The 26,181-nt window shown below is 36.2% G+C and overlaps 1 protein-coding gene across 1 annotated transcript in view; it reads left to right on the plus strand.

Annotated features, from left to right (window-relative positions):
* AOPEP (aminopeptidase O (putative)) overlaps positions 1–26,181 on the plus strand; it is a 193,290-nt gene that overhangs the window by 51,409 nt on the left and 115,700 nt on the right. The window contains exons 6-7 of the mRNA XM_075727096.1: positions 22,024–22,213; positions 24,038–24,144. Of these exons, the coding sequence (XP_075583211.1) occupies positions 22,024–22,213; positions 24,038–24,144 (297 nt within the window). The remainder of the gene's footprint in view (positions 1–22,023; positions 22,214–24,037; positions 24,145–26,181) is intronic.

A 26,181-nucleotide genomic window follows, 5' to 3' on the forward strand; every position in this document is an offset into this window, starting at 1 on the left:
ATTTATATTTCTTCATTAGTGTTGCTTTAAAGCTTAATGAAAGTAAGAGTTTTTCTAGTCTACAGTCTACACATACTTTTTTTCAGTTATCAAAACTTGAAAAAAGCATGTTTTACCAGTGCAAGTATTTGCACTGTATCTTAATTACTATTCCAGCAGTAGTTGGTTGAAAATTATGTGTATTTTATTAGTTTTTCTTTTCCAATGACATAGTATTTTCATTCTGATAGCATTGTCTTTTTAGTGGTTCATTAATGTTCAGTTGGGAAGTGCTGCAAAAGCTAATCAAAACTATTAGGACACATTGATACAAATCATACGCCTTATGTAGCAGAGCATAAAATAGCCACCAATAATTTCATAGGTAACTCAGTAGTATAACAAGAACTCTAGAAAGTTACTTCAATGGTAAGTTGTTGTTTTTATTGTTTAGTTGCACAATGTAAGTTAATAAAACTACATCAATAAGGAGTGTCCTAAGGTAACTCTGTATTGTACTTTTGTTTTTATACACGTGCCTACTGGGCATTATGTATGCAGTACATTAGTAACAGGTATAAGCTATTCAATACATTGCATATTTGGTGTGAAACTGTACTGTGCAAACTTGTGTAATACATTCTGGACACCTTGAAATTATTCTTTTATTGAAAAGTAGTTGTGTGTTCAATTAAAATCTGGGAAAGTAGGTGTCAACATTTTGTAGAAAGGAGGATAGAAATATACAGAGAACTTCTGCAGTGATTAATAGCAGTGATAACATTTTACTTAACACAAAAGACAGACTTCCCTTTTCTGATGTATTTTTCAGTTGTTTCACACTAGGGGCAGAGTATGGGTGCTATTTTTGAACAGAATTCAGCAAATAAATATGCTTAAAAACATAGAATCATAGAATCATTTAGGTTGGAAAAGACTTTTAAGATCATCCAGTCCAACCATTAACCTACACTACCAAGTCCACCACTAAACCAATTAAGGGTAGAGGAATAACTTCATGTTTCCTGGCTTGGTGGCTGGATTATTTTTTAATGAAAGTAAAAACTAGGAATCATAAAGGTTGGAAAGGATCTCTAAGATCATCAGTCCAACCATCAACCCAACACCACCATGCCCACTAAACCATGTCCCAAAGTGCCACATCTACCTGTTTTTTGAACACCTCCAGGGATGGTGATTCCACCACCTCTCTGGGCAGCCTGTTCCAATGCTTGACCACCCTTTCCATGAAAAGATTTTTCCTAATACCCAATCTAAACCTCCCCTGGCGCAGCTTGAGCCCATTTCCTCTCGTCCTATCACCAACTACTTGGGAGAAGAGCCCAACACCCATGTCACTACAACCTCCTTTCAGGTAGTTGTAGAGAGCAATAAGGTCTCCCCTCAGCCTCCTCTTCTCCAGGCTAAACAACCCCAGTTCCCTCAGCCACTCCTCATAAGGCCTGTGCTCCAGGCCCTTCACCAGCTTCGTTGCCCTTCTCTGGACACGCTCCAGGACCTGGCATAAGAACTTTTAATTAATATCTGCATAACAAGACTGAAACACGCTATCAATGTTTGTTATATTTGCATTCTAAATTGCTGATTAATTCAGTGTTTAAGGAGGGTGAAGCAGGAGTTAATTAATACTTTTCTCCATCTCAAAGTGAATTGCTTTTTTACTTGGGTCTTTCTCTTTAGTCTTGTATTGTCTTAAATACAATCCTTTGTGAAGGCAAAGAAGGGAGTTTGTTCTTATTTTGTGACAGCTGCATCTGTTTATGAGCTTTTACTTGTGGGTTGTTGTAATAATTTGACCTAGAATGGACAGATGTTTGAATTTCTACGTAAAACTATATTCTAAACAGTGTAGCTTACTGCTCAACAAGAATGCTGAATGTGTCAAAACAGTAATACCCTTACAATAATAACCACCTTGAAGGCAGAAGAGAACAAAGCTGTCAGTTCTATGAGGCGATCCAGATGAAGATACCAAACTTTAGTCATTACATTTTCTCCCTACTTACAATTAATGTCACACATAAATCACATTATCGGCATAGCAGACCATTAAAAACTGTGCAAGCCAAAAGACTAGGAGAGTTCCACTTCTCATTTTTTTCTATGTGATTTACTGCTACTTAGAATGAATTTTAACACAGATTAATTTTAAGTGAAATGGACATGGTACACACTAAAGATGACAGAAAAATCTTATAGCTGCATTATAGTAAAGAGAACTACTGGCATCTCTAGAGGTCAGAACATTTGTATGGTGCACTGCCTCTTCTCTGTCTGCTCACATTGAGTCATTGTTATCCTGAACTCTCACAGGTTTTGTCAGAGTTGCCGTAACTTCTCAGTCTCATGAAAAAGTCAACATTCTCCACAGTTTTAATTCTGCACATAATAAAGAACGTATTTGGTAGTTTTTGATTACTGCCTGAATGTCCAGCTGAGGCCTAACCGCTGTTCTGTTGTGTGTCCCCAGCTTCCCCTGGGAGCCGAATGTGTTCACTGTTGTTCAGAAAGTGCCCAGCCCTCCTCAGATCACTGCCCTTGCTTTGTAGCCAGCCAGGAAATTTCACAACCATTACTGGCCTAAAAAACTTTGATTTTATATAATATATCCTGCTCTTTTGAAACACCTGCGTAAATCTATTAATGCTTATGGGCATTGCATGCTCACAAAGAGGGGTAAGGATAAGCATTCGTCTGAGATTTACATAGTCTTTGTGATGTTATTTTTAAACATTTCTGGGTTGTATTCAGGCATAAGATTTTCTCCACAGGGTTCCTGTTGACGTCAGTAGGAGGTATGCTTTCATATCTGGAGACAATACTTGTTTGTTTTTAACTACATAACATATGGATCCATGCTTAGATACCAAGATTATAGGAGCCAGAGAAATATCTAAATGGAAAGACATGGATGGAATGGCTAAAAAAATACACATAGTTTTAGATATTTTAATCTACTATAGTATGTCTGAAAATGCAAGGCTTTCTTAAGGTGTCGATCTCGGCACTTTAAAAAATGAAAGAGATTAATCTGTGATCATTCCCAATCAGTTTATAAATTTAACTTTCCTTTGGATAAAAAATGAACTAAAATCAAACCTTGAATTAAACTCGTCTCAGTTGATGGATAGATGTGCTAGAAAGCTTGCTCTATACCTTATATCTTTTGCATACCCAGATGTAGTCAAACACAAATTACCGAGATCTGAATGTAATACTGTTGTGCTGTAATCTTGTTGTGAATGTAATGATACAATATCACATTAAAAAATGGCTGTTATTACATTAAGGTTTTTCTTAGTCGGCCAGTTTGTTCCTTTTCATTCTGATTAGATTTTGCTTTTACCATTCCAAATTAATAAAAGAATAAATCCTTCCTGTTTATAAACTATTATCACACTGATCTTTTCTTTTTCTGTTCTTGACTTGACTGAAAATGTGAGATGTATTATAAATCACAGCTAGCCACTTTCTCACATAATTTTAGCATTCTGTTTTCCACGTGTATATGGTACTTTTCCCTGTGATTTTTTGAATAACCAATTTTATGCTTTTTTATGTTGGCTGAAAATGAGTTTGTGTTTTGGAATATGCAATGTGTCTACTTGTGTGTATCTTTTTGCATGTACTGTCACTATAGTTACCACTAATACTGCACGTACAGTGAAAAAGAGTACATTATGTGTGCAGTGTGTTTTTAAGTTGGAGCTAAAACAGTTGATCACTTTCTTCCTCCAAAGATATCAATGCTTCTGGTAGCTGGACATTTGGAATAAGTTAAAACTGTAAAAGAAGGAGATTTTTTCATTGTTATTTGGTTTGATATAATTTTTAAAGTATTGTTCTACATATGGCCATTGTGGTCCAAATTATCTGCTTGTGTTAATAGGTACGAGATTGTATTATTGATAACCTAGCTGAAGAAGTCAGGTGGCTAAATTAAAATCTGATACGTTTACCTACAGAGATTGTAATTTCTGAGTGAGTTGAGAAAAGTGTGGATGAGAGAATTTAATTATGTTCTTTGTGTTTGGTATCAGGTGTGAGACCAAGATTCTTCATCTTGCGTGCAAGTTCCTGTCATGAGACTAAACTAGCCATTTTTGCTGTTACAGTTGCTTCGTAGCACTCCAGGCTTTTCACCCGAGTTGATTAAGTACTAGTCTGACAGTACAGGAGTTACTTAAGGTGTTTGCTCTGGATGACTACGGTATCTATGCTGCTGTCGTCTGTAAATAACCTTAGGATCTCCTAGACACTATGAAAACTGTGGGTCTCAATACTTTCGCCACAGCAACAGTTAGCTGTCTCTGGACTCCTAAATGAGAGACTGGAAAGGAGGTGGTCACATCCATGCTTTTGTTGTGGTAGTGTCTGCTGCCTTAGGATTCAGGTCAGATGCCATACAGGTTTGAAACAGGTTACATGGAGTGCCTCCTGTGAGTGACTGTAAATATACATGTTCCACTTCGGGGTGTGCTTGCACATGTGCATCTGAGCTGATACAGCTTTTTCTAGATTAAAGAACCTGTACCTTTTACACACCTAGCTTTTCTTTGTGCTCTGCACTGAATGTATGAAGGGCAGTGCATGTCTTCCATTCTTTAGTGCCTGCCAGTCCTGGTTTTTGGCTAGGTAAAGCATTCTGTGGTTTCTAGTCCGAAGTTTTGTCTCTTCTAAGCTTCAGAAGTACATTTAAAAAAATTACAAGTTTGTAAAAATTTGCAAATGACAAATAAGTAGTCCTCCCTATTTTGTGCGGTACTTTTAAATAAACTGAGTTTGCAAAAACTGTAAATACAAATAGTATACAAATGCATTTGTGTTCCTTAAAATTTAAGTCATTGTGCTCCTGGAAACTTTTTTTTGGTTGGTTTATGATTCTCTCTCACTCTTTCCACACTAACTAGACAAACAGAAAGTTTTGTTATATGCAGCATTTTAAAATGCAACTGCCTTTTCCCAAGTGCCTAATTCCTTGGAGGAATTAGCCAGTGTTCAGATAGAAAGAGTTGTGCTAATATAGGCTGCTGTTACAGTTCCGCAGTTATGCCGTAGAGAGACAAGGAACCTCAAGATAATTTCCTTTCCTTGGTCATGGATTTGCTGAGTTGCTACCTGTGAACTGAGATCAATCTGTTGCCATTTATGGCTAGGAGAAACTAACGTAGGAGATATGGATCTGACACTGACAGGCTCATTAGAACTTTCCAGCTGATTGAAGAGTGCCATGTATTCTCTTTTACAAATAGGCTGGATTTTTCTGGTTAAATTGTCAGTGTTCACAACTTAGTTAAAAATATCCACTCTCTTATGTTGTGTACAAAAGTCAGAAAGGCACAGTGAAGCAGCTCTGGCAAAGGCCAGCACCTGATTATTTCCTACCACATGATGTTTGAATTGAATGTGAGCTGGAGCGTTCATTGGACAAGGAACTTGCAAATAAAGATGGTTTGGCATTTTCTTTTCATGGTACTAATTGCAGAGAGCAGTGTGCTGTTCCAGAAGCCTTTGATGAAGCTCTGTGCAGTAGCTGCACATATTCCTTTATGAGATCCCAGAGAATGAGGTTGTTGTGTGCTCATTATTTTGGGGGTCTGTTTTGTAATGTCTTTTGCAAGGATCTCTTCTGGCAGTTTCTTTGTGTAATGTTCATGTGGGGCCAGCAAGCGAGTCTTTGAGATGGTCTGTGCTGCCATGCCGTCAGTATGCTGAAGATACCCACCTCCCTGTCGTCACACCCAGATGGTGCAGGCTCTGTTTTCCCACTGTTTGTTTGATTCATAGGCTTACATAAGAAGGAGTTGGCTGAGTTTCATCTAGAGGTAATGCTCATAGGAAGAAAAGAAGAAAATAGTGGTGCTTTGTCTGATTCTGCTGTGGAGAAAGAATGCTCCCCCTCTTTCAAGAAGTCTCATCTTCTACTGTTTTATTAGATTCTGCTAATCCTATGGAATCATTGTTGGATACAGTGCTTTTTGTAAAAGGCACGCTTTTACCTAATAACTAATTTGTGGTCAGAATTATTGGTCAATGAGCAGATCTTCTTTATTTAGCTCAATTTAGACCCTCCTGTTTTAGTCTGGGATGTGGATCGTTGTCTTGTGTGGGTATTGGAGGCCTGCTGTCAGTCATTGCCAGTCAGTTGTGTTTTTTTGTAAACTTCAATTACAGACTTGCCCAAGGCTTTATGTGTTGAAATGTTTTAGACATGTGAATATTAGAATAAAATTCTAGTCTGAGATACGTGTATGTCTCTCTCCCATTGAAATAACAAGAGTCATATGCATACATCTGAAGAACTGAACCTGGCTTTAAGCATTTTCTCAAATAGATGTAAAGCATGAACATAACTTGCTTTCATTTCTCTGTAGGGGGATCCTTAAAAGGGCTCAGAACAGTCAACACAAGAGAAATACTGTGTTTCTTGCAAGTGTTCCCCTTCTGTGTTGCATTTCTTGCTTTACTTTTTTCTCTTTTTCAGGTATCTCTGAAGTTACCTTGTTCTGATTTGTATGCAGTGTATGCTTTATGACTGTGAGGGACCCATAGCTGATGAAGCGTTTTGTGTCTGATCAGAATCTTGCCCCTGCACAGTAACATAAGCATCACACCTCTGATGCAGCCAGTCCCTGTACCTCTAGGCAGCAAGTCTGTTAGCAGCTTTGCTTACGGTTCCTGCAGTTACAGCACATTTGTACTGCTGTTTCTGCTTTGGTAATATGACCAGCTTAAATCTCATTCTAACTATGTCAGATTATCACATAAAGCTACAGCATGCAGTGGCCAGGAAAATGAGTGGCTGGACAGTAGCATATTTATGATTAAATTCTTCCTGTTTTTCAATTCTAAGGCTGCTGTAATTTTTCCATTTTACCAGTCCAATGCGCATGTTCAAGACCTGCCTGCAGATGTCTACATTAACTGAAGAACTATTTCTTTATGTATTTATTGTTTTGTTTTGTTTTAATTGAAGGAAAATCCTTCTGAACAAATAAACAAAGCTGATAAATTTTGGGAGTTGTAAGCTGAGTGATTCTTGACATTGAGTAGTCGGATACATTATTTAGGTGGTAGCTTAATTCAACTTTTCTGCACATCACTACCGGATCTTTACATAGGAAGGAAGATACATGCCTTTGGAAAGTTTCAGCTTAAAAATAGTACAGTATGGAATTCCTTGAAGAAAAGTGTATTCTGCATATTCTGAATAAATCAGCATTGTAGATTGGGGATTTTCCTTTACTGGGCTATTTTATGCCTAAATCCAGATTTCTTATACATACATGACTCAGTGATGCAGGTGTCATATATAGAAGATGTATACGGGGGAGCATTATAGCCATCCAGAAACATTATGTTGCTAGTTCTTGACCCAGCTCTGTGTCTGCTCCTGTGTGTATATACTTTTACATTTAGTACATTTAGTACATTTAGTACATTTAGTTTTGGAGTAGAATACAACCTGATCTTCCTGAGAAGATTTTGACTGGTAAATGAGAGTTGATTGGAGAGGAAACTTGTCCTCTTTCTGAGGTGTGGTTTAAGGCTCCATAAGGAAATCTAAGATTTTGATCTGTCTCCTAAGAGCTTTGTGTTGTAAACACAAACGCAGACACCTCCAGAGCTTAGCAGTGTCTTGGATTGGTTCTTGCTTGTTAATATAGCAGAATTAAACTGCAATGACAATGTTACTAAGAGCTTGAAAGAAGCAGCTGATAGTTAAGGAACTTACTGAGGGTAAAGAGCTTGTTTGTGGTCATGTATATTACTTCAGGCTCCCATCTGATGCTTGTAATGTAGCTCAAGGAGGAATTACAGGGGATCTGTAAGATGCTTCGAGACCTGTCTCTTCTGGAAGAGAGGATGGGACAATGTAATGTATTATTAACTTCAGATAGTTAGATGTTTTAGCCCTTTTGTCATAAAGTTGGGATTTAAAAAAAAAATGGTTTTAACCCTGCTTGCAGATGCTAAGCTTTCTAGCAGATTTAGTTTGAGTATAAATGTGAAATGTGGTTGGAAATTCCTGTGCTGCCCCTTGCCACAGTTGTTAGACACTGGCAACTCTTTATTTTTGTTTTTACTGTTTAAAAAAAAAGGAAGAAAAGTGTTGGTGATGCACCAAAATACCACAGAACAAAAGGATTCTCTTTCCTCTCACTCTGACACTCAGGGAAATTGCTTAGTATTTACTCATTAGGCTTGAAAGCACTTTGAGAACATAAAGATACCCATGCTGACACCATAATTCTTACAAAGTGTCAGTGAGCAGGTTCATTTCTGTTAATTTTGTCATTTCAAATGACCTTGTTTCATCTTGCTATCTTTAGCTTTATCTTAAGACATGGGAAAAGGTGTTGTTACTATTATTGTGACTGCTTTAAGCATAGTCCTGTGCCTGTTGATCACAGTGGGAACGGTAGCAAGGGTCTGCTCTTTTATATGTAGTTCTTCGGATGTTTTTTTAAACTTTCTATTTTAAACTTGTCCTTTATTTATTATCTGCCTAGAAACCACTCTCTTGATCACATAATTTTTAGACTTTTGACATCTGAATGGGATGCATACATACAGTTCTTAGTGGTGGGTGATTTTAATCTTCACAGTGACAATATATCTGGCAAATCCTTCAAGCATTGGTGTAGATTTCTTGATGTTTTGATCCCTTTCTATTTATTGCAGAAGTTGCTTGATTTAAAAATGTAGGGCTGGTGTCTTTTGTTAATTACTAATGCTCAGATGTCAAAGCAGGTATTTCAACAAACTTTACTTTCAACTAATGATTATCATCTATTTATTCTAGGCTTTAACCAGTGTGTGTTAGGTCTCTTTGGCAGTAGATTATTTTTCTTTCATGAGGTGTAGGAAACTTGCAATTATTGTTGTTTTCCTCCTTGACATGTAAGTACAAGTAGAGAAGACTGTTTGGGTAGAACTGACTTGATATACTGATATACTGTTCTGTCACAACATCAATGTCAACAATCTCATTTTGGAAATGTTCAATGGTACACCTAAGAAAAGTATTAATTAAAAACCCTGACGCTTTCCAAAGTGTATCGATACTACCATCAAACCCTAAACCTTTAGTGGGGTTAAAAAGGGATTTTGCTGCCTTATTTTACATTTCAGTGTTTGAATTTCTGACATAAATTTCTTCTGATCATGTTTACTAAGGAAAAGTTGGGGTTTTTTTGAGAAAATCTGAACTGTGGAAGTATAGAATTTTTCTGAGTACTGTCAAAATATTATAGCTTGTCCTATAAAAGTTAGCACCTGTTGGGTTGTGGATCATTATATTTGATTGGAAATTTGAAACATTATTTTTCATTTTTGCAAGGGCTGATACATGATACATTGCAGTCTGAGTGTTGTCATATGAATTTCTCTTCGCACACACGTCCTTCCCACTAGTTTGTTGCTGTTGGAGATTTGCTTTGGGACTAGTATGGATCTCTTAGACTGAGAGTTAAGCTGTTGAAATTGGTGGAGGAACACATGTAAGAACGTTTTGTCCTTAGGAAGATCAGAAGTACAGGTAGACTGCTGAGAGTGCTTCCAAGGAGGAGAGAAGGGTGCTCTGTGTTTCCTTTTTCTGTGAGGGAATTCGGTCTATGATGGATTTTGGGGAAATGAATTGTGATGTGTGGGTTTGAGACTATGAAAAAATTGCTTGGAGATTGTGGTTTGTGAATAAAACACCACCTCTGTTTTCTGGGATGTAGTTTGGATTTCTTTTGTCTATGGTAGCATGAAGGAAATAGATGGTTTCATTCCTTTCAATTTAAAGGCCAGTCCATTTTCCTGCTGGGTGGCAGGCATCTGGTTTGTGATGACTGCCTGCTCTTTCCACAGTATTGCATAAACTATGTCTCTGCTTAACAAAGGAGGTTACTAGGGGCTTTGGTATTACAAGCTTATAATAATTTTGACTTCTAAGTCTAGTTTTAAATGTTGAAATCGAACAGTGAAGTCATATTCATTTGATAATCTGTCTCATTCATGGTATGATGCTGCATTCATATTTATAAAAAGTTCATTTCCCTTTAATAATAGCATAATTGTAGAATTTCAAGCATCTTTAAGATTACTTGGAAAATTATCTTCTGCTTAAATTGTGTACAGGTGAAATTTAAGGTAGTGTTTTGAACTGTAAAGGGCCAGTACAGTGAATTTGGTGGCATATTCGTTCTCATTTGTTGTATACAGAGGTATTTTGTCAAATAAATGTCTGGGAGTTCACTGTTGGGAATACATTTTCCATATGATCACCAGCTTGGTAGTGATAGGTACTGAGTTAAAACTGTGATGTAATTCTGAATAGCCTTGTTAGTTTTCTTGAAGATAACTCATAGACAACCAAAAGAACAGTGCATATGGCTTGGTCACCAAGCAAATTTTTCAGAGGCCTAAATTAGACCTTAGCATGATGAAGTGAGGAAGGAGACTTGTTTGTCAGTGATTGAAATGGCTTTGCTACTATCTTAATATCTTACATATATACCTTGTGTTATTTGAAAGGTTTCTGTCTTCGCATATAAAATTTTGTGCACTTCTCAGTTCTAGCTGAAGCACCGTTGTATTTTACTTATAGTACAATGCTCCAGACAAAATGCAGCATATCAGAGACAAGATCATTAGTTTGGAGAGAATACAAACTTATTTCTAAGTAAGTGTAGAACATGATTTTGAGCTGTTTGGGAAACTTTTTCTCTTCTCCACTGCATTCAGTAGCATAATAAGGTAAAAACTTTTGGGCCAGTGCTGCTTCTCTGATTTTTATTTTGTGCGATGTATTTGTAATGCTAAAAATTACGTATTAATATTACGTAATATATATGTAAAAGCAGTATGTGCAAGTTATGTCTTGGAACAAACAGATTTACAGATTAATTCCTCTTGTTGAATCCCATGACTTAAGCTTGGGTTATCAAATTTCCCCTGCAACAATGTAGTAGGCTAGAGATGTGTTAAAATGGTGCAGAGAGAACTGCTCTTATTCACTCACTTTTCCAGAGGAACTGGAATACTATATTAATTTAGTGGCGTGAAGGTGCCTGATTTATAAAACCTTATAAAGCCTTTTACCACAAGGAAGGAGGAAAGGATAAATAAAATGAAGCTGTACTATAGGTCTACAGTCTATGTAAAGTCTTAGACTTAGCTTCATATTATTTTCTGAAAAGAGAGCTATTGGCAGAGAAGGTAGGATTCACCAAATTCTGCTTATGGACTAAGCAACTTTTTCTTAAAAACCACACTGGGTGCATCCTTGTAAATTCAAACCATTCTGCCATTATGGCGGGTATAAACCAAAAGTGTCTACTTACTGCTGTTTACTTTTTTCTTATAGTATGTGAGAAACAGGCCTCCTGTTTTGAACAGATCCTGGTGTTATTGTGCTGTCTGGTAGTGCCACATTAGATATGTTATTTGTCTCTTGAAGCTTAATACCTGTTTTTTCTTGGCCAGTTGATCTGAGTTAATACAACAGTACATATGTATAAATGCAAAATCTTTACGTTCCCAGAAAAAAAAAAAATGCACTGCAGTCACAGAGGTATTTCCAGTGCTTTCTGAGAAGAAACAGCTGCATCCAATTTGCACATGTCAGTGTAACTGTAATATTTGCGGTGAATTCTCGGTTAACTAAATTTAAACCTGTTGGAGGTATAGCTATAGGGTGATAGCTGTTGGCAGGGGTGAGGTACGTATTGCTGCCCCCGAAGAGCTTTTCTTTGCAGCACTGGGAACTGATCCCGGCGGAAACCCACTGGCAGACACCGTGCTGTCCCTTCTGGTGTCAGGCCATGGGGAGGGGAGCAGCTGCTTGTTCCTACCTGTGACTTTGCTAACAGGCGGTGAGGACAGTATGACAGACCTAGGGGTTTGAATCCAGAATATGACCTCAGCATGGAATTGATCTTTCTGAGCGTTTCCTACTCTAAAACCAACATGAAGCTGCTGTACTAAAGTTTAAGTTGCAGTCCAGCAAGTATGTACAGTACGTCAGAGACACACTGTCTGATAGCTGAAGCAAGTCTTAAGGAGTATCCTGCCACTTGACATTAAATTCTGCTAAAACTAAAAATGTAAAGTAATTATACTGTCTGTGGAGATTAACTAGATTTACAGCAGAGTGACTGGATTTGGCTGTAAAACTGTTAGCTATTTGGCAACTTCAATCTGTACTTTCTGAAAAATTATGCAATTTACACAACTTTTTGATCATCAGGTTCATAAATCTAAACTGATATGAATGCCAAATATCATTTGATGTTTAAAAAAATTAATTTGATCAATGCTGACAATATGGAATATATATAAAAAAAAGGTAACTATTTGACAAGATATAGGCCCAGCTGAGTCTGCAGGGAAGTATCCAACAGCAACTACCTGTTATCCAACTAGCATTAACTGTATTTTAACTGGAAACCTGATTCTGTTTGATCTTAGTAGAAATTTTGGAATATGTTTGCTTCCTGTGAGCAGTCAATATCCACACACAAATATAAATGTATGGTCTGACAAAAAGAGGGAGGTTTTAGTGTATTGGCAGAACTGTTGTCAGGAGAGTACATGGGGAGCAATTGAAAATTTTCTACTTTTTTTTTAATTTAAAATCCTTGGTGATTTTAAAAAAAAACCAAAACCACCTCAAAATGGATATCTTTTGACCCATGGTATTTTATTTGCTGTGGTCTTGCAAGACAGGAAACCACCTCACTCTCTCCTTTTGGACTTGGAAAAATATTAATATAACCTGTATTAGCCTTATCATTTTGCCACATACAGAATTTGGCATTCTCAATTTAACAACTTCAAAAGTTCCTTCCTGTTTTCAAGGTTTATTTGATGAATTCACAGAGCACAAGTTATCAGGACACTGTTGGAAATCTCCAGAAGAAATGTTGGATGCAATAGATGTTTCTCGAATATAATGGTGTTTGCTTCTTTTTGGCATCTTTGAAAAGAAAGGTAAATGTATTCTGTGGCAGTGTCCTGGACAACAGGAAAAATATTTGTTTAGTCCTTGTGATGGACTGAAAAAAATTTGGAGATGTATGAAAAGGTAAATTGATACAAGATGTAACAGAATAAAAGTTCATTAGTAGGTGATACTGAGTATTATAATACATTAACAGAGTTCTCAGTTATGCTAGCTATTTCCAGTTAAACTGTCCCTTGCTGTGTGATTCAATAATAATAGCTGGATGCCTTTCTATGATGAATAAAGTAATTCACATGCACACTAGCTACTTCCAGCTAAACTGTCCCTTTGCTATATGATTCAACAATAATAGCTGGATGTCCTGTATAATGGATAAAGTAATTCTCAGGCACACTGAAGCTCTTCTATCACTGGATGTGATGTAATTTAATCTTATTTTTCCACCAGCACAATAAATGTGACTGTGTGTGAAAGAGAATCTGTGTTTGTGTGTAAGATTTTACTTGGAAATAATCTTCCAAAAAAGAGGAAAATGAATGCATTGCAAAGAGTTTGATGTTCCCAAAAGATTTTGTTTACAGTTTTGTTGAACTATTAAGCATTTATTGTAAGGAGAGTAATTGTTCTAGTTTTAATAATTATAATGCTGTTCTGTTTTAATGTTGCATGATCTGTGGGCTGCCATAAAGTTGTTACAAATTGAAGGGCTGATACAACATGAAATGAGGCACCTCTTCTGAATGTTGCTTTTGTTCTGTATTTAACAAATTAGTATGTTGACATTTGTCACTGATGGATTTCATTATTTGCTGAAAGGGTTTTAGGGGGTTTGACAGCATGAATGGTTTGTCCTACAGACTTTGAGAATTGATAAAGGCATCTTTGTTCTTTGTGCAAAAGCACAACAGATATCTTATTGACTGACGCATACAAAAAAGAAGGCTTGTATATCTGCTGCACAGAATAAACTAAGGATATAATTTTGAAGCCATTGCGTATTCTTCTATGTTGTTCTCTTTTTTGCTAACAACATGTATCTCATTAATCAATATAACAAGAAGCATTGGATCCTCATTCAGTAAAATGAAAGCATGCGTTTTATATCAGTTTACATACTGTTTATAGATGACAAAAATAAGAAAAACAGGTAATGGGTGATAGTAGGACTAGTTAGTTAAATTTTTATTGCCTGAACCATTTTTAAGACAAGTGTGCAGAATGTTGCAGCATTTGTGTGTACAAAGAATAAAGGCATAGTAGGAATAATGCATTTTAGCAGGGATGTTGAAAATCAAAATAGACTTGACAGTGTTGGATTTGCAACCTCTCTTTTAAGTAAAATGAAAGCCTTCAGAAAATGGATTTCTAGGTACCAATTCTTAAAAGCAAGGACTGTGGATGATACTGCATATGGGCAAAAATTAGATCACATGCAAATTGGATAATTATCTTAATCTCGTTTGCTCCCACATTTGTAGTTGGTACAAGAGCCAAGAGTGTGTTAGATATAAACTGAAAATTTAAAAGAATTGGATCTGTGCCTCTTCTATGATTTGAGAAGTTCTAATATTTTTTAAAAAAACTCTGAGCTCTACCTTTTTATTTTTTTTTTTTTGTAGAAATATCAGGGATTTGTAGCACTCTCTCCTCCAGTAATGTCTGGGATTTCCTGAATGATTCAGGGATATATCTGGAGTTTTTTCAGTCTGCAGGTGATGTATTTGTGATAGGAATCCTTAAATAAAAAAAGAGCATTCCTTAGGTTTGTTTTGTTTTGTGATGCTACCCTAACTGTAGTTTGCACAGATTTAATAAGAACCACTTCTGCCTTCAAGCAGATTTCATTTCCTTGCTGCATTTAGAATGGTGATACCACGAGCTTTACATTGAGAAAAGAATCCTGAAAAACTTGAAAAACAAGCAATCTCTTTTCCTTTTTTCTTGTTGTTTTGGCTTTTTTGTTGTTGTTGTTTGTTGTTTTCTGGTATGTGTGGATAAAAGCTTTCTTTTATATATTAAATGAAGAAAAAAATGGCCCATTCTTTATTTTATTTTGTCTTGTCCATGTCACCTTTTGAGACCACTAATGTATAGGTCCTTAACTTGAGTGATTTTTCACTGAATATGGAGAAACAGATACATTTTGCTCTTTCTGTCCAACTATTTATCATAGTTGGTTATTTGCACTTTGGCTCTCAGCTGTGTTAATGTCTGCCAGAAACCTCATGATGTAGTAAAAGGAAATCCAGGTCTTCCAGTAATAATAATGATGGAAAACTACAAATAATGAAATCCACCCCTGATCAAATAATATCATCCATCAGTGACAAATGTCATAATTTAGACTGCAACTGAGGAATGTTCTTAGAGACTGTTCACCATGTTAATCAATTTAGCAAGAACACCAAGAATAGTTTGAAAAGGCTCTAAAAGAAATGCTATGTGCTTTTCTAAATAAAACAAGAGGATCTTTTTTTTTAGTCTTCCCTTTGGTATATGAGAAGGAAACCTAAACCAAAATTATCACACAAAACCATTTTGTATTTAAAAAATGAGAAATTGAGTACCTGTATCTGTTTCCATTACCCTCCTCTTGTTAAAATAATATGATCAATTAAAATAATTAATTACAATTATCAATGTCCATCTGTTTCTATTTTCTGTTCACTTTTTTTATTTCAGCAAGTGCTTCAGGTTAATTTTGTGGTCCTAATCTTACAAATCAGTTTTAAATGAAAGAGGATGAATATAAATGCATGGTTCTAATAGAGACTTTCCACACTATTATTTGTTATTAACCATTTTCACATGGTTAATAGCATAACTGGGTTTTTTTTCTTCATTTGGCCATTTTCTAATATTTGGAAGCACTCACAGAAATGTCATAGAAGTTTCATATGAAATCTGGAATTTAGCAAATCCAGAATGTAAACCAAGCAAATATTGCATTTATATGTGTATATAAAGTTCTTACTGAAATTAGGGGGAACATGGTATTTCCTCTGGCTCCTGAGACATGAACAAAATCTTCCCTTCAGCCTCTGAACATCTTTTGTGATGCTACCTGTCAGCAAGAGTAGAGATGTTTTGCTCATTGTGATCTTTGCATCAGTTGTCTTAGGTCAAACAAAAAAAAATCCATATCTGAAAATACTATTCACAGAACAATCTGAACTAGAAATATTTTGATTTTCTTGATCTTGATTTCTTTGCTCTTTAACTGAAGTATTCTAGATTGACTTCCAATCTGTCTGGTTTTTAAGAAAAAAAGAAATAAGCTAATTGAGTTGTGCAGCTTGTAAGACTTGTTTGTAAATAGCTCCCATGAAACAATGTGGTTTTGTACTATGAATACTTAGTAAGGGATCTGGAAATTGGTGTCACTGATTCACAAATTATTTTCAATGTTAGCAGCGTCAGTACTTTTTTTGAGGAATAATTGCATGTGAAGTGTGAAAGTTAAAAGTTGAGCTCCGTAAAATATAGAGAGGGTTTTTTTAAGAGTGAAACAGGTGCTTGCATTTATTGAAGCCACTTTACTTCTACTTACTCCTAAATCAGTTAAATATGAAAAATTCATTCTGTGATATACAACATGAAAAGCCTTAGTCCTCAAGGTGTTTCTCTGCATTTTATACTTGAAGTCCCCTAAGATAGAAATATTAAATATGTATCGTACTTTTAGGGTTGACTGTCCTATGATATTCAAAGAAGTTAATAGATGGTATCACCCTGTATGTGGTTGGTTCCCATTGATCTATTTTTAAAAGAAAAAACAAATTCTTCAGTAGTTTGGTTTGTTTCTTGACTTCTATTAATTTTTTGTTGTTAAAAAATAATCTAAAAATACTGGAGATTATTTTTTTAATACTTCCACCTTTTACTCATGTCAAAGTTTCAGAGCAAGTTATGATTGAAATTTTGAGGAAATTTATGCAAATATATACATGATATAGCATGAAAGGATACAGCATATATTTTCATTTGTGAACATAAAGTTAAGAGAATTGAATTATGGGGAGTGATTGATACAAGGGATTGATACAGTTTTCCTCTAGGCTGATCTTGTATTAGCTGGGCTGGGAGTGTATCAAACTGTTTGTTTGGTTTTTGAAGCACATCAAACCTGTATCATTTTTGTTCAGGTTGGTATGATTGGTCCCTTTGCAGTAGCAAAGTAAGGTGTCCTGGTGTATAAAAATTGCTCTTGTCAGCTCCTGTCAATGTGGTTTAGTTTATTTTTGTTCATCATAAAGTTCCAGAGCTATTTTGGTATCTGAAGAAAATTTATAAAATTTCCTATGTGAATAATGCCTGGACAAATCAAAGAAATAGTTGACTTGTAAGTGCAAAGACATTGGAAGGTGCTATATGTTACAGTTGTATGTGATAAATAAATACTGTCTTTTTATGCAGGTTTTTACTTTAAGGCTGTTCATTTGGTATAATATGGGATTGGAAATAATGAGAAATACCAACAGTGATAAAGACAGTTTCTCCTGAGAGGGTTTCACGCTTGTTTACACGCATCCTGACTAATCTGGTTTGGTCCAGTGAAATGAGCAAGACTGAAGTGATTGTCTGCCAGTTCATGAAGCATCTGCTGCTCAGGTGTTGAGATCATGAATTAGGTGCTTGACTGAAATTTGTATGTTGAAGTGCTGTACTGAGTTGACTGATACCATCCTCCTTCCAACACACCGGGGTTGGTCTTCTTTCCCTGTTGCCTACCCTACTGTGTTACTGCATGATTTATGGAGTAAAAGGAGTTAGTCATCTGCTCTAGAGTGACTTTCAGCTGTAACTTCCAGTCACCTGTTGGTTTCTCACTATGATGGTAGGAAGGGGAAACTGAAGCAATGCTCAGAGAATTCTAACTATCAGATCCTTGTCTCTACAACTGCATCTGCACATATGTTCAAGTTTCTGGTACACTATAAACCTAGGAGATTAAAAAGGGTGTTTGTAATTCTCTCAGTACTGGACTGTAATATACACCAGAATGCTAGAGATTATAGAGGTAAGTAAGTGGATGTTGCATGTTCTTGTGTCTGCATTCCAGTTGCACAAGTGTCCTCAAAGATAAATTAAGCTAACATTCAAAGTCTGATGTAGGTACCGCAGACAATATGCTAATACTGTTCTTTGTATCACTGGAATAATGTAGGTTGAACGCAACTGATGAGAGATTGCACAAACTATATGTAAAGAGCTGTCATTTAATTGTCTAACTTTCTCGAATTCCAGTAATCTTGAAATGTATATTTTAATTTTAATGTGTTCCTATGAAAATATTTTTAGAGAGATTTCCCCTGCTCCCTTCTGCATGTTTAAGAAGGGTTTTTCTACAAGTACAATAACTGTCTAACCCATTTACTATCTACGTTTTTCTAGATAGGAAAAGATAAGCAATATGTGGAGTACTATCAAAACATGAAATTTTTTTTATTATTATTATATAACTTCCATCTGTAATAGTGATTTGGGGTGCTAATTTTGACTCCAGAAGCATAATTTTCCAACTGATACGGTCTGTTATTTCAATAAATACATAAGAAAATGTATCTGCAAATCCCCATGTGTTAAGAGGGAAAGACTTCTACTTCAAAAGGAATGGAACAAATCTGTTAGAAATGAGCTTCATGTTCCTAGCTTAAATGTGTACTTAAGTTCTTGCACGTACATTTGGCTAGAGTTTGTGCTATCTGTCTCATCTGATTATATTTGAGCAGCCAAAGATATCACACTGCCACAGCCCATGTGCAAAGCGGCACCTGCATCTAAGTTGTAAGTCTGGAGAAAAAGTTTTGCAAAATTGCTTTCAGAGATTTGGCCTCTCAACTCGTCAGATTACTGTTCAGAGCTCTAGGACTTGTGGGAAAGCTTTTATTTGTTAAAGAGACTATTTATTAAAAACATCTACATGGGTGGATTTGGATGATTGGAACATCAGGACCCTTTGACGTTTCACACCAAAAATTTCTTTCCCTTTGGGGCTCAGTTTTTCCTTCACATGCATTCATACAATAGTTACAGTGTTGAGATTTCCCTTAACTGCAGTTTAACTGGGAGAGGGAACTTGCTCCTTCTTTCAGTCAAATGATACGAAGATCTAAGTTATATGAGGGTTTGATTCTGGTCAGAATAATAACCTTTTGCTTTAAAAGTGTAACCAAGTGTATACTTGTTGAAAACAAGTCATTAACTTATTTTTCTGTAAGAGCCATTGGGAACTTGTCCAGCTTCCTGGGAAGGACTGGTGGGGTTTTTATTTTTTTGTTAACTGGGAGAAGTTTCCCATCTTCCTTACCACATCCAGCTAGCCTGTTCTGGCCTGCTTTGGAAACTTGGGCCGGACTTGAAAAGACATCAGCTAGAGGCATTTATAAGCTGCGCATACCTCATCAGGGCTTGATGTAATTGCTGAGGTGAATCACCTTTGTCCACTCCTAGTGTATGAATGGATTTCTTTCCTTTTCAATTCCAATGAAAGCAATGGATATAAAGCCTTATAATTTGTTCCTAGTAAATCAAATGGATGGTAGGAGGGCCAAATTCCTATTCTGGTTAAAAAAAAAAAAAAAAAAAGGTTTTGGCTATTGCAATTTAATCATCATCCTGATTATCTTATTTTTCACATAGACACTTTCTTGAATTATTGAGTGTTTTAGGAACAACACTGATAGTAACAATGTGTGATGAATAACATTGCATATCCTAGATGATGTTAAAAAATGTAGATTTGGTTGATATCAGTAGAGGTGGAGCTGAGTTTCTGGAATTCAAACATGTACTGGAGATAGAGAAGCTGTATTTTAAACTAATACAGAGAATGAAACTTCTCCCCAAACTAATACATGCTGGACATATTACAGAACATGTTCAGTCTTTGATAAAATTACTCTTAAGATAAATGGGAACTTTGCAGTGCTCTATAGTGACATTTATTGCTATATGAGATTCTGAATTGGAGATATAGCTGCTTGTTAAGGGCAAACAAAATAAAAGCAATCATTTAAGCTGTTCTCAGGAAAGGAAGTTGCTGGCTGTACCCAGACTCTAAAATGAAATTCTGCTGCAGCACATGATCTTATTTTTGGCCTTGTAGAAAGTTGTATTCTTATTCTTTGGCCAAAATTTAACTAGTATACATTTTTCTCACTGAAGTGATTTGTAATCCTTCCATAAAGGAGAATATTGTCCAAATGTGGCATTTCTGTTATTTATGTGATTGGAAAAAGCAGGAAATACAATCTTTACTTTTATTGTGTATTTACCTACAGTAGACTTAAAATGGAAACCATTCCGTGAGCCTGTTTATAAGGCATGAAGTTACTTTTGTTTTGCTTAACCAAATGGCGAAAACACTGCCAGCAGTATGTCTGGAATGTTATTTACTTGGTCCATTTCTGTGGTTTTTCTTTGTAGCACTGTACACATGCCACAGTTAGGGGCCATTTACTTACAACTGACCAAAGTAATACCCCCTGAAGCTGCAGTTATTCTTCTCATCAGGGGCTTTATAATAAAAGGTTCATCATGTTCTGCAGCTTCTGTGCTTGCACTTTCCCCCCTCTCTCTCCCTCCCTCCTCTTAATCAGAATTGCTTTTGGTGAAGATTTGGAGAGCTGCTGTTTTTTCTTGCTTTGTTCTCTGTGACTTGATTTGTCTGTTAGTGTTTTAATTTCTTGCACTGTTTCTTACAATGCCAGCTGATTGAAATGTATTAATTTGTTTTGCTGGATGACTATTATTATTTTATAAGGAGATGGTTATTGAGTATGTTTTTCTATTTAAGTGTGTATCATATTTTACGGTCTCAGTTCCAGACATTCAACTGGTTGCAAGAAAACTGTGGGTGTTTTAACATTTCCAACGGAAGGGTAGGGCGGGTGGGGAAGCTCTTTGGAACGCTGACGAATAATATTTGACTCTTGGAAATGTCTTAAGGCCATGTGCTCTCCTCCCATGCTTGGAAGCCTAGACTTAGTTTTAAAGGCCTGTGGTCTTAAAGGTATTACCATTATGCTTTATTTCCTTTCTAACTGTCTGGAGTTGAGAAAAGAGTTGAAATGCAGATTATGGCTGCCAAGGGTTAGTGCAAGAATACTCTGCAGATGGTGGTCTTGGTTTGTGCCCTTGCTACTCCCATCTGTGGCACGGTGCCCCATTAATCCCTTGCATGTTAGTCAGAGGGCTTAATTCTGCTACTTTTCTTTCCTAGATGTACTTAACTTCAAAAATTATGTAACTTTTGAGACGTTAATGTCTGTGATGTCAACAAGCACAGCAGAAATTGCCTTACAGCAGAACATGAGTTGGTAACTGCAGTAACTTGCAATTCAGTGTGTTTTCAATAGCAGAGCAATTCATAACAGTTTTTACCCCCAATTTCTTCTTATACTACTTGAGTGCAAAGCAGAGTAGATACAGATTGGGTTGTTCTCCCCTGTTGTGAAAAGCAAATATTTAGTGAATATAAAGTCTCCTCACTTCTGTGCTTATGGTATAAAGGATGTTCTTCCTCTGCATTTGCAGATCAGTTCATCTCATAAGATGGTATCTTTTTAGCTTGGTTTAAGTTTTAACAAGCGTATGTGCTTTACTATACATGGCTCTTGTTGCTTTTGCATAGTGATTTGTTTTCTTTATAAAATGTTTTATTTTTTTCCAGCTTTGATCATTTGACTGATAAATACTTGCTGCCTATATTCATGCCTGCTCATCTTTTATTACCCTGGCTTATATATAAATGCTTCTATTTAAATAAATCAGTCTTGTAATCTGAAAAATATAAAACTTTGGTTTAAGTTACTTCTTACAGGTAATAGCTGTTTGGCGGTTGAATACAAAACAACTGCTTGGCAGAATTTTAGTTTGACTCTCTGCCAACCAGCAATAAAGGACAACCTAATTCCTAAATATGCCTGAGCTATAAAGTATCAGTCATGACCTAGCATGCATATAGTAATAACAGGCTGACAAGGCTAATAAAGCCTATACATTATTATGGCCATGCAAAGCATGTTATAACATAATGTATTTTGTCACTCATTCCTATTGTGCAGCCCACACATCATCTTCCTGTCACAGAGTGTATTACCGGGAGGGAGCCATCTCTGTGGAACACGTCTGTGCCATGAAATTGCTCATGCTTGGTTTGGACTGGCCATTGGAGCTCGTGATTGGACTGAAGAGTGGATAAGTGAAGGGTTTGCCACTTTTTTAGAAGATATATTTTGGGCTAGGGCACAACAGGTAAGGTGATGATACATCACTTCTCAACTGAATTATGTCACAATCAAAATTATATACCCTGCTGTGAATTAGATATAAATTAATCCTCCTGTGTTATGAAGATAGGTCTTTTAAAATAATATTGGAATTTGCATGACAACTTGATTATAAAAAAAATAAAAAATCCTTCCTGATCCACAAGGAACACTGTTCTTTACAGAGGTAGAGGTCAGTGCAAACGAGACTAGACACATCTGTGTGTCAACAATTACCTTCCCACAAATGTATTACTCAGTTATTACAGTTCAGCTATCAAACAGTTGCTCTGCATTCTTTCCACTTGTATTGTGTTCTTGAAACTCGAATAATCAGCAGTCTTACTGAATATTGTAATATTCCAGGTACCTAATGAAAGTGGCCTGGTTTTGTCCAGTGGACAGTCAAGAAGTGTACCTCAAAACAAAATAGAAGCTGATGAAATAGGGCACCAGCACTTATACTTTTCTCTCTAATACTGTCCAGCAAGACTTACCCTCATGTCAGAGGCTTAGCTTTATCTGCCTTAAAGTGAAAAGCTCATAAATTTCACGTCAGCTAGTAAAGTCGTTTTCTGATCCAATTCTTATTTTTGTTGTACCTCTGCTACTTCAGGCATTTCATGTGTTAAGTCATTTCTTCCTGTGCTTGTGTCAGACCCTGATTTTACCCCTCAAGTCTGCAGAGCCCCATCTGTGGAAGAGCCGGTGGGACTGGGAACTGACATGGTACGCTCTTCTGAGCCTCCATTTTATTAAGTATCAGGCATATTTATAGCACTGAACAAACCAGAATTCTTTGTCACTTACCATGTTTCTGGAACAAGAAAGAGAGGAAGGCTGTCCACACACTTTGCTTTTCACTTCTGGTCCTAAAACTCATTTCTGCCCTTACACTGAGCATCAGTCCTCTGCTGTGAGCAGTTCACATTAATTCTACGCTTTTGTGAGTCACTTGAAAGCATTTTCATTGTAGTAGACACCCTTCCATGTAGCTGAATGGAAAGGAGTAAGGAACAAAACAGGGTGATTAGTGCCCTTGTTAATTTATAAGGTCAGAAAATGTATTATTGCTTTTTCTTTTTTTCTTTTTAGAATTTATGAGTAGTTTTGGTGCTGTGCAATCATACAATTATAGGATTCTAAGTATATTCCATAGTGTCTGACAATAATTTCATGTGACTGAAATATTGGCGTAATGCAGGATAATATTAGCTGCTGCTGCTTTCTCCCATCTCCCATCTTTTCTTATAATAGAGAAGCATAAATGAGTTGTTATTTGTAAGCTGACAACCTGACATTTATTTCATAAGCATGCATCTCTGTTAATATTACATGAATGGGGGAAAATACAACAGGGAGCTTTCACAAGTGTGTCAGAAGTAGTAGGAAAAAGGAGTGAAGTCAAGACACAAAGCAGCTCTTTGCTTTCAAGGCTGGGAAGAGTACAGATGCAACCAGAACTAATATGCCAGGTATCTGTACTGTACATTCAGTTCACTTATTGCCAGTCACTAAAGGGAAAACAACATGCCCATCTCCCTCCCCTCAGACAGAAATACTTAACTGACTATTGATTTGATGCACACAGCGAGGCTTCTTGTTTTCCTTAGTGCTGCTGTTAACTCTTATAGCAGCAACTGGGGTTTTCTTGGTTTGGTTTTTTGGTTTTTTTTATCATGGATATTGATACTGCTTCCTGTACCTTCTGCGTGTTAAAGGGAAACAAAACAATTTTCTCTTTCTGAAAATTATTATTGTCTGTTGGGAAACAGCAATCAGTGATCTGTGTTTTTTGTACGCTAAGCAGTTATCACATGATGAAATCAAGGGGCAGCAGGAATTGAAAGCTTTACTTCGCTGGCGACGACTCAGAGATGAGGTGCAGAACTCTGAAGAAGAGCTGCAAGTTTTAAGGTAACAATATGACAGTGTAATCTTTGCTTTTGCATGTTCTCTCTCTCGTTTTCCACCATTTTCTCCCTTCAAAGGATATGCATCCAAATAATCTGATTAAATCCACTGCATTTCCTTATTTCCTTCTGAAGAAAAAAGAGAAGTCAAATTAAATTGACTAGGTTATTCATATTCTGTACAATGCCATTGCTTTTCTCTTTGTTATAGAAAGCTTTAAAAAAAAATGGGATTTAGTTTGGTGTAAAATGTCTTTAAGCAGTTTGCAAGAGCCTCTATTCAGGGAAAAAAAAAAAGGCCATTTCCTGAACAAAGTTCGCTGTTTGAAGCCGTAACAGATTCACTTTCTGTGGCTGAAGACAAGCACATACAGGAGTATGGTATCTAACTGCCAAGCTGAATGAAGCTTTAAAAAACAAAGGAAAAAGCATGATGAACTATATAAATCTACTTTATCTTTAGAAACTACTAATAATGCTATTTAAACAAGATTTTGGTCTTTATGTACCAGATTGCTGAGCTCAAGGCTTCTTCTTACATAGTTAAAGACATTATATCAAAAAAAGATTCTTGCTTTGCTAGTGATTAATAATCTGAGTTGTTCTGATTGGTGTCTTGGGAATTTGCCATAGTCTTTTATCTTGAGTGGCTACCTAACATCTCTACTGCTTGTATCCCCACAGTCTTTGACCAAGAAAAACAAGTTTACTAATCCTAACTCAAATTAGCCCTACACTGACCAAATCACGGAAGTACAGGGACAGATTTCAAGAGATTATGTAGACCATTCTCCTACCCTGAAATACAGGCAGTATACACAGACCATCTTAAGCAGTTTTTTGCTAACATGCTCTTAGAAACCTCCAATAAAAAAGTTTCCACAGCACCTAGTTAAGCTGTTTCAGAGTTAACAGTTAAAAATTGCTTCCTAATGCACAGCTGAAATACTGTTTATTTCAAACAATGTAGATTTCTTTTCTTTCACCAAGTGGAAGTGAAGAACAAATGTCGTCTATATAATCAACTTCTAAATATTTTTGGAAGACTGTTGCCATTTCATTTATTTTGAGGTCTTCCCTTCTTTTTGTGCTTTCCCAGTAGGACCTAAAAGCCTTTTATATTTGGGCACTGTTCACCAACATAGAAATTCCTCTTTGTGGCCTCATGTCACCTGAAAATGTGTCACCAACTTTGCTTAACTGTAGTCTTTCATTGATCTGTTTTACTTCATGTTTATTGAATTGTGTATCCTACGTGCAAGCAGAGTCAGTGAAGTTACGTATTTGCAAGTGTGCAATTTGGTGATAGGTGTAAAAACAAAAGCAAGCCTTATCACTAGCTGTCTTACAGCTGCTACCAACACAACTACTGATTGACAGAAGCTGGTATTTTTGTTTGTTTGTTTTAAAATAATTTTTTTTTAGGAACATTGGTTCTTGTTATATGAAGCTTATATGGATGTATAGTTCACTATTCAACATTATGGAGTCGCATTTGTCATCTTTTGAGTTAATTGTGTAGCTGTTACTTTTAATAAAATGTGTATGTGGTGTAAATTTTTAAAATAATTTTTCGAAGGGCCAAAATATCCTTTGTAGTTTGAAACTCAGGAAGGACTGATTTATTTCGAAATTGAAACTTAAGCTTTATATTGACTTCCATAGTTAGTAGACATAAGTCTCTGTGATAAGCATGCTGCTTACCTTTTGCATAGTGGTATTCTCAATGCTAATACAAAAGAATGACAAATCATTTCTTGTTTGAAAACTATGCCTCTAATATACACTTCAGGAGAGGAACATGATGCCAGCTTGGGATTCTGGCAATCTCTTCCTCTCTGGTATCTCTAGTTTCCTGTGGTTGCATTTAAGGACTTTCCACTGATTTCAGACAGATGTAAATATTCTCTACTATTTTTGTGGCATGTACTTGAGTAGGTTCTCTCTTTGCATGTTTACTGGGTTTTTTTTTTTTCCTTTTCTTCTTCCTTCTGAAGGTATGTCTTTGTGCTTTCCAGAGTTGTTATGTACAAGAGAAAAT

Source organism: Pelecanus crispus, chromosome Z (assembly GCF_030463565.1).
Source record: "Pelecanus crispus isolate bPelCri1 chromosome Z, bPelCri1.pri, whole genome shotgun sequence".
NCBI lineage: Eukaryota > Metazoa > Chordata > Aves > Pelecaniformes > Pelecanidae > Pelecanus > Pelecanus crispus.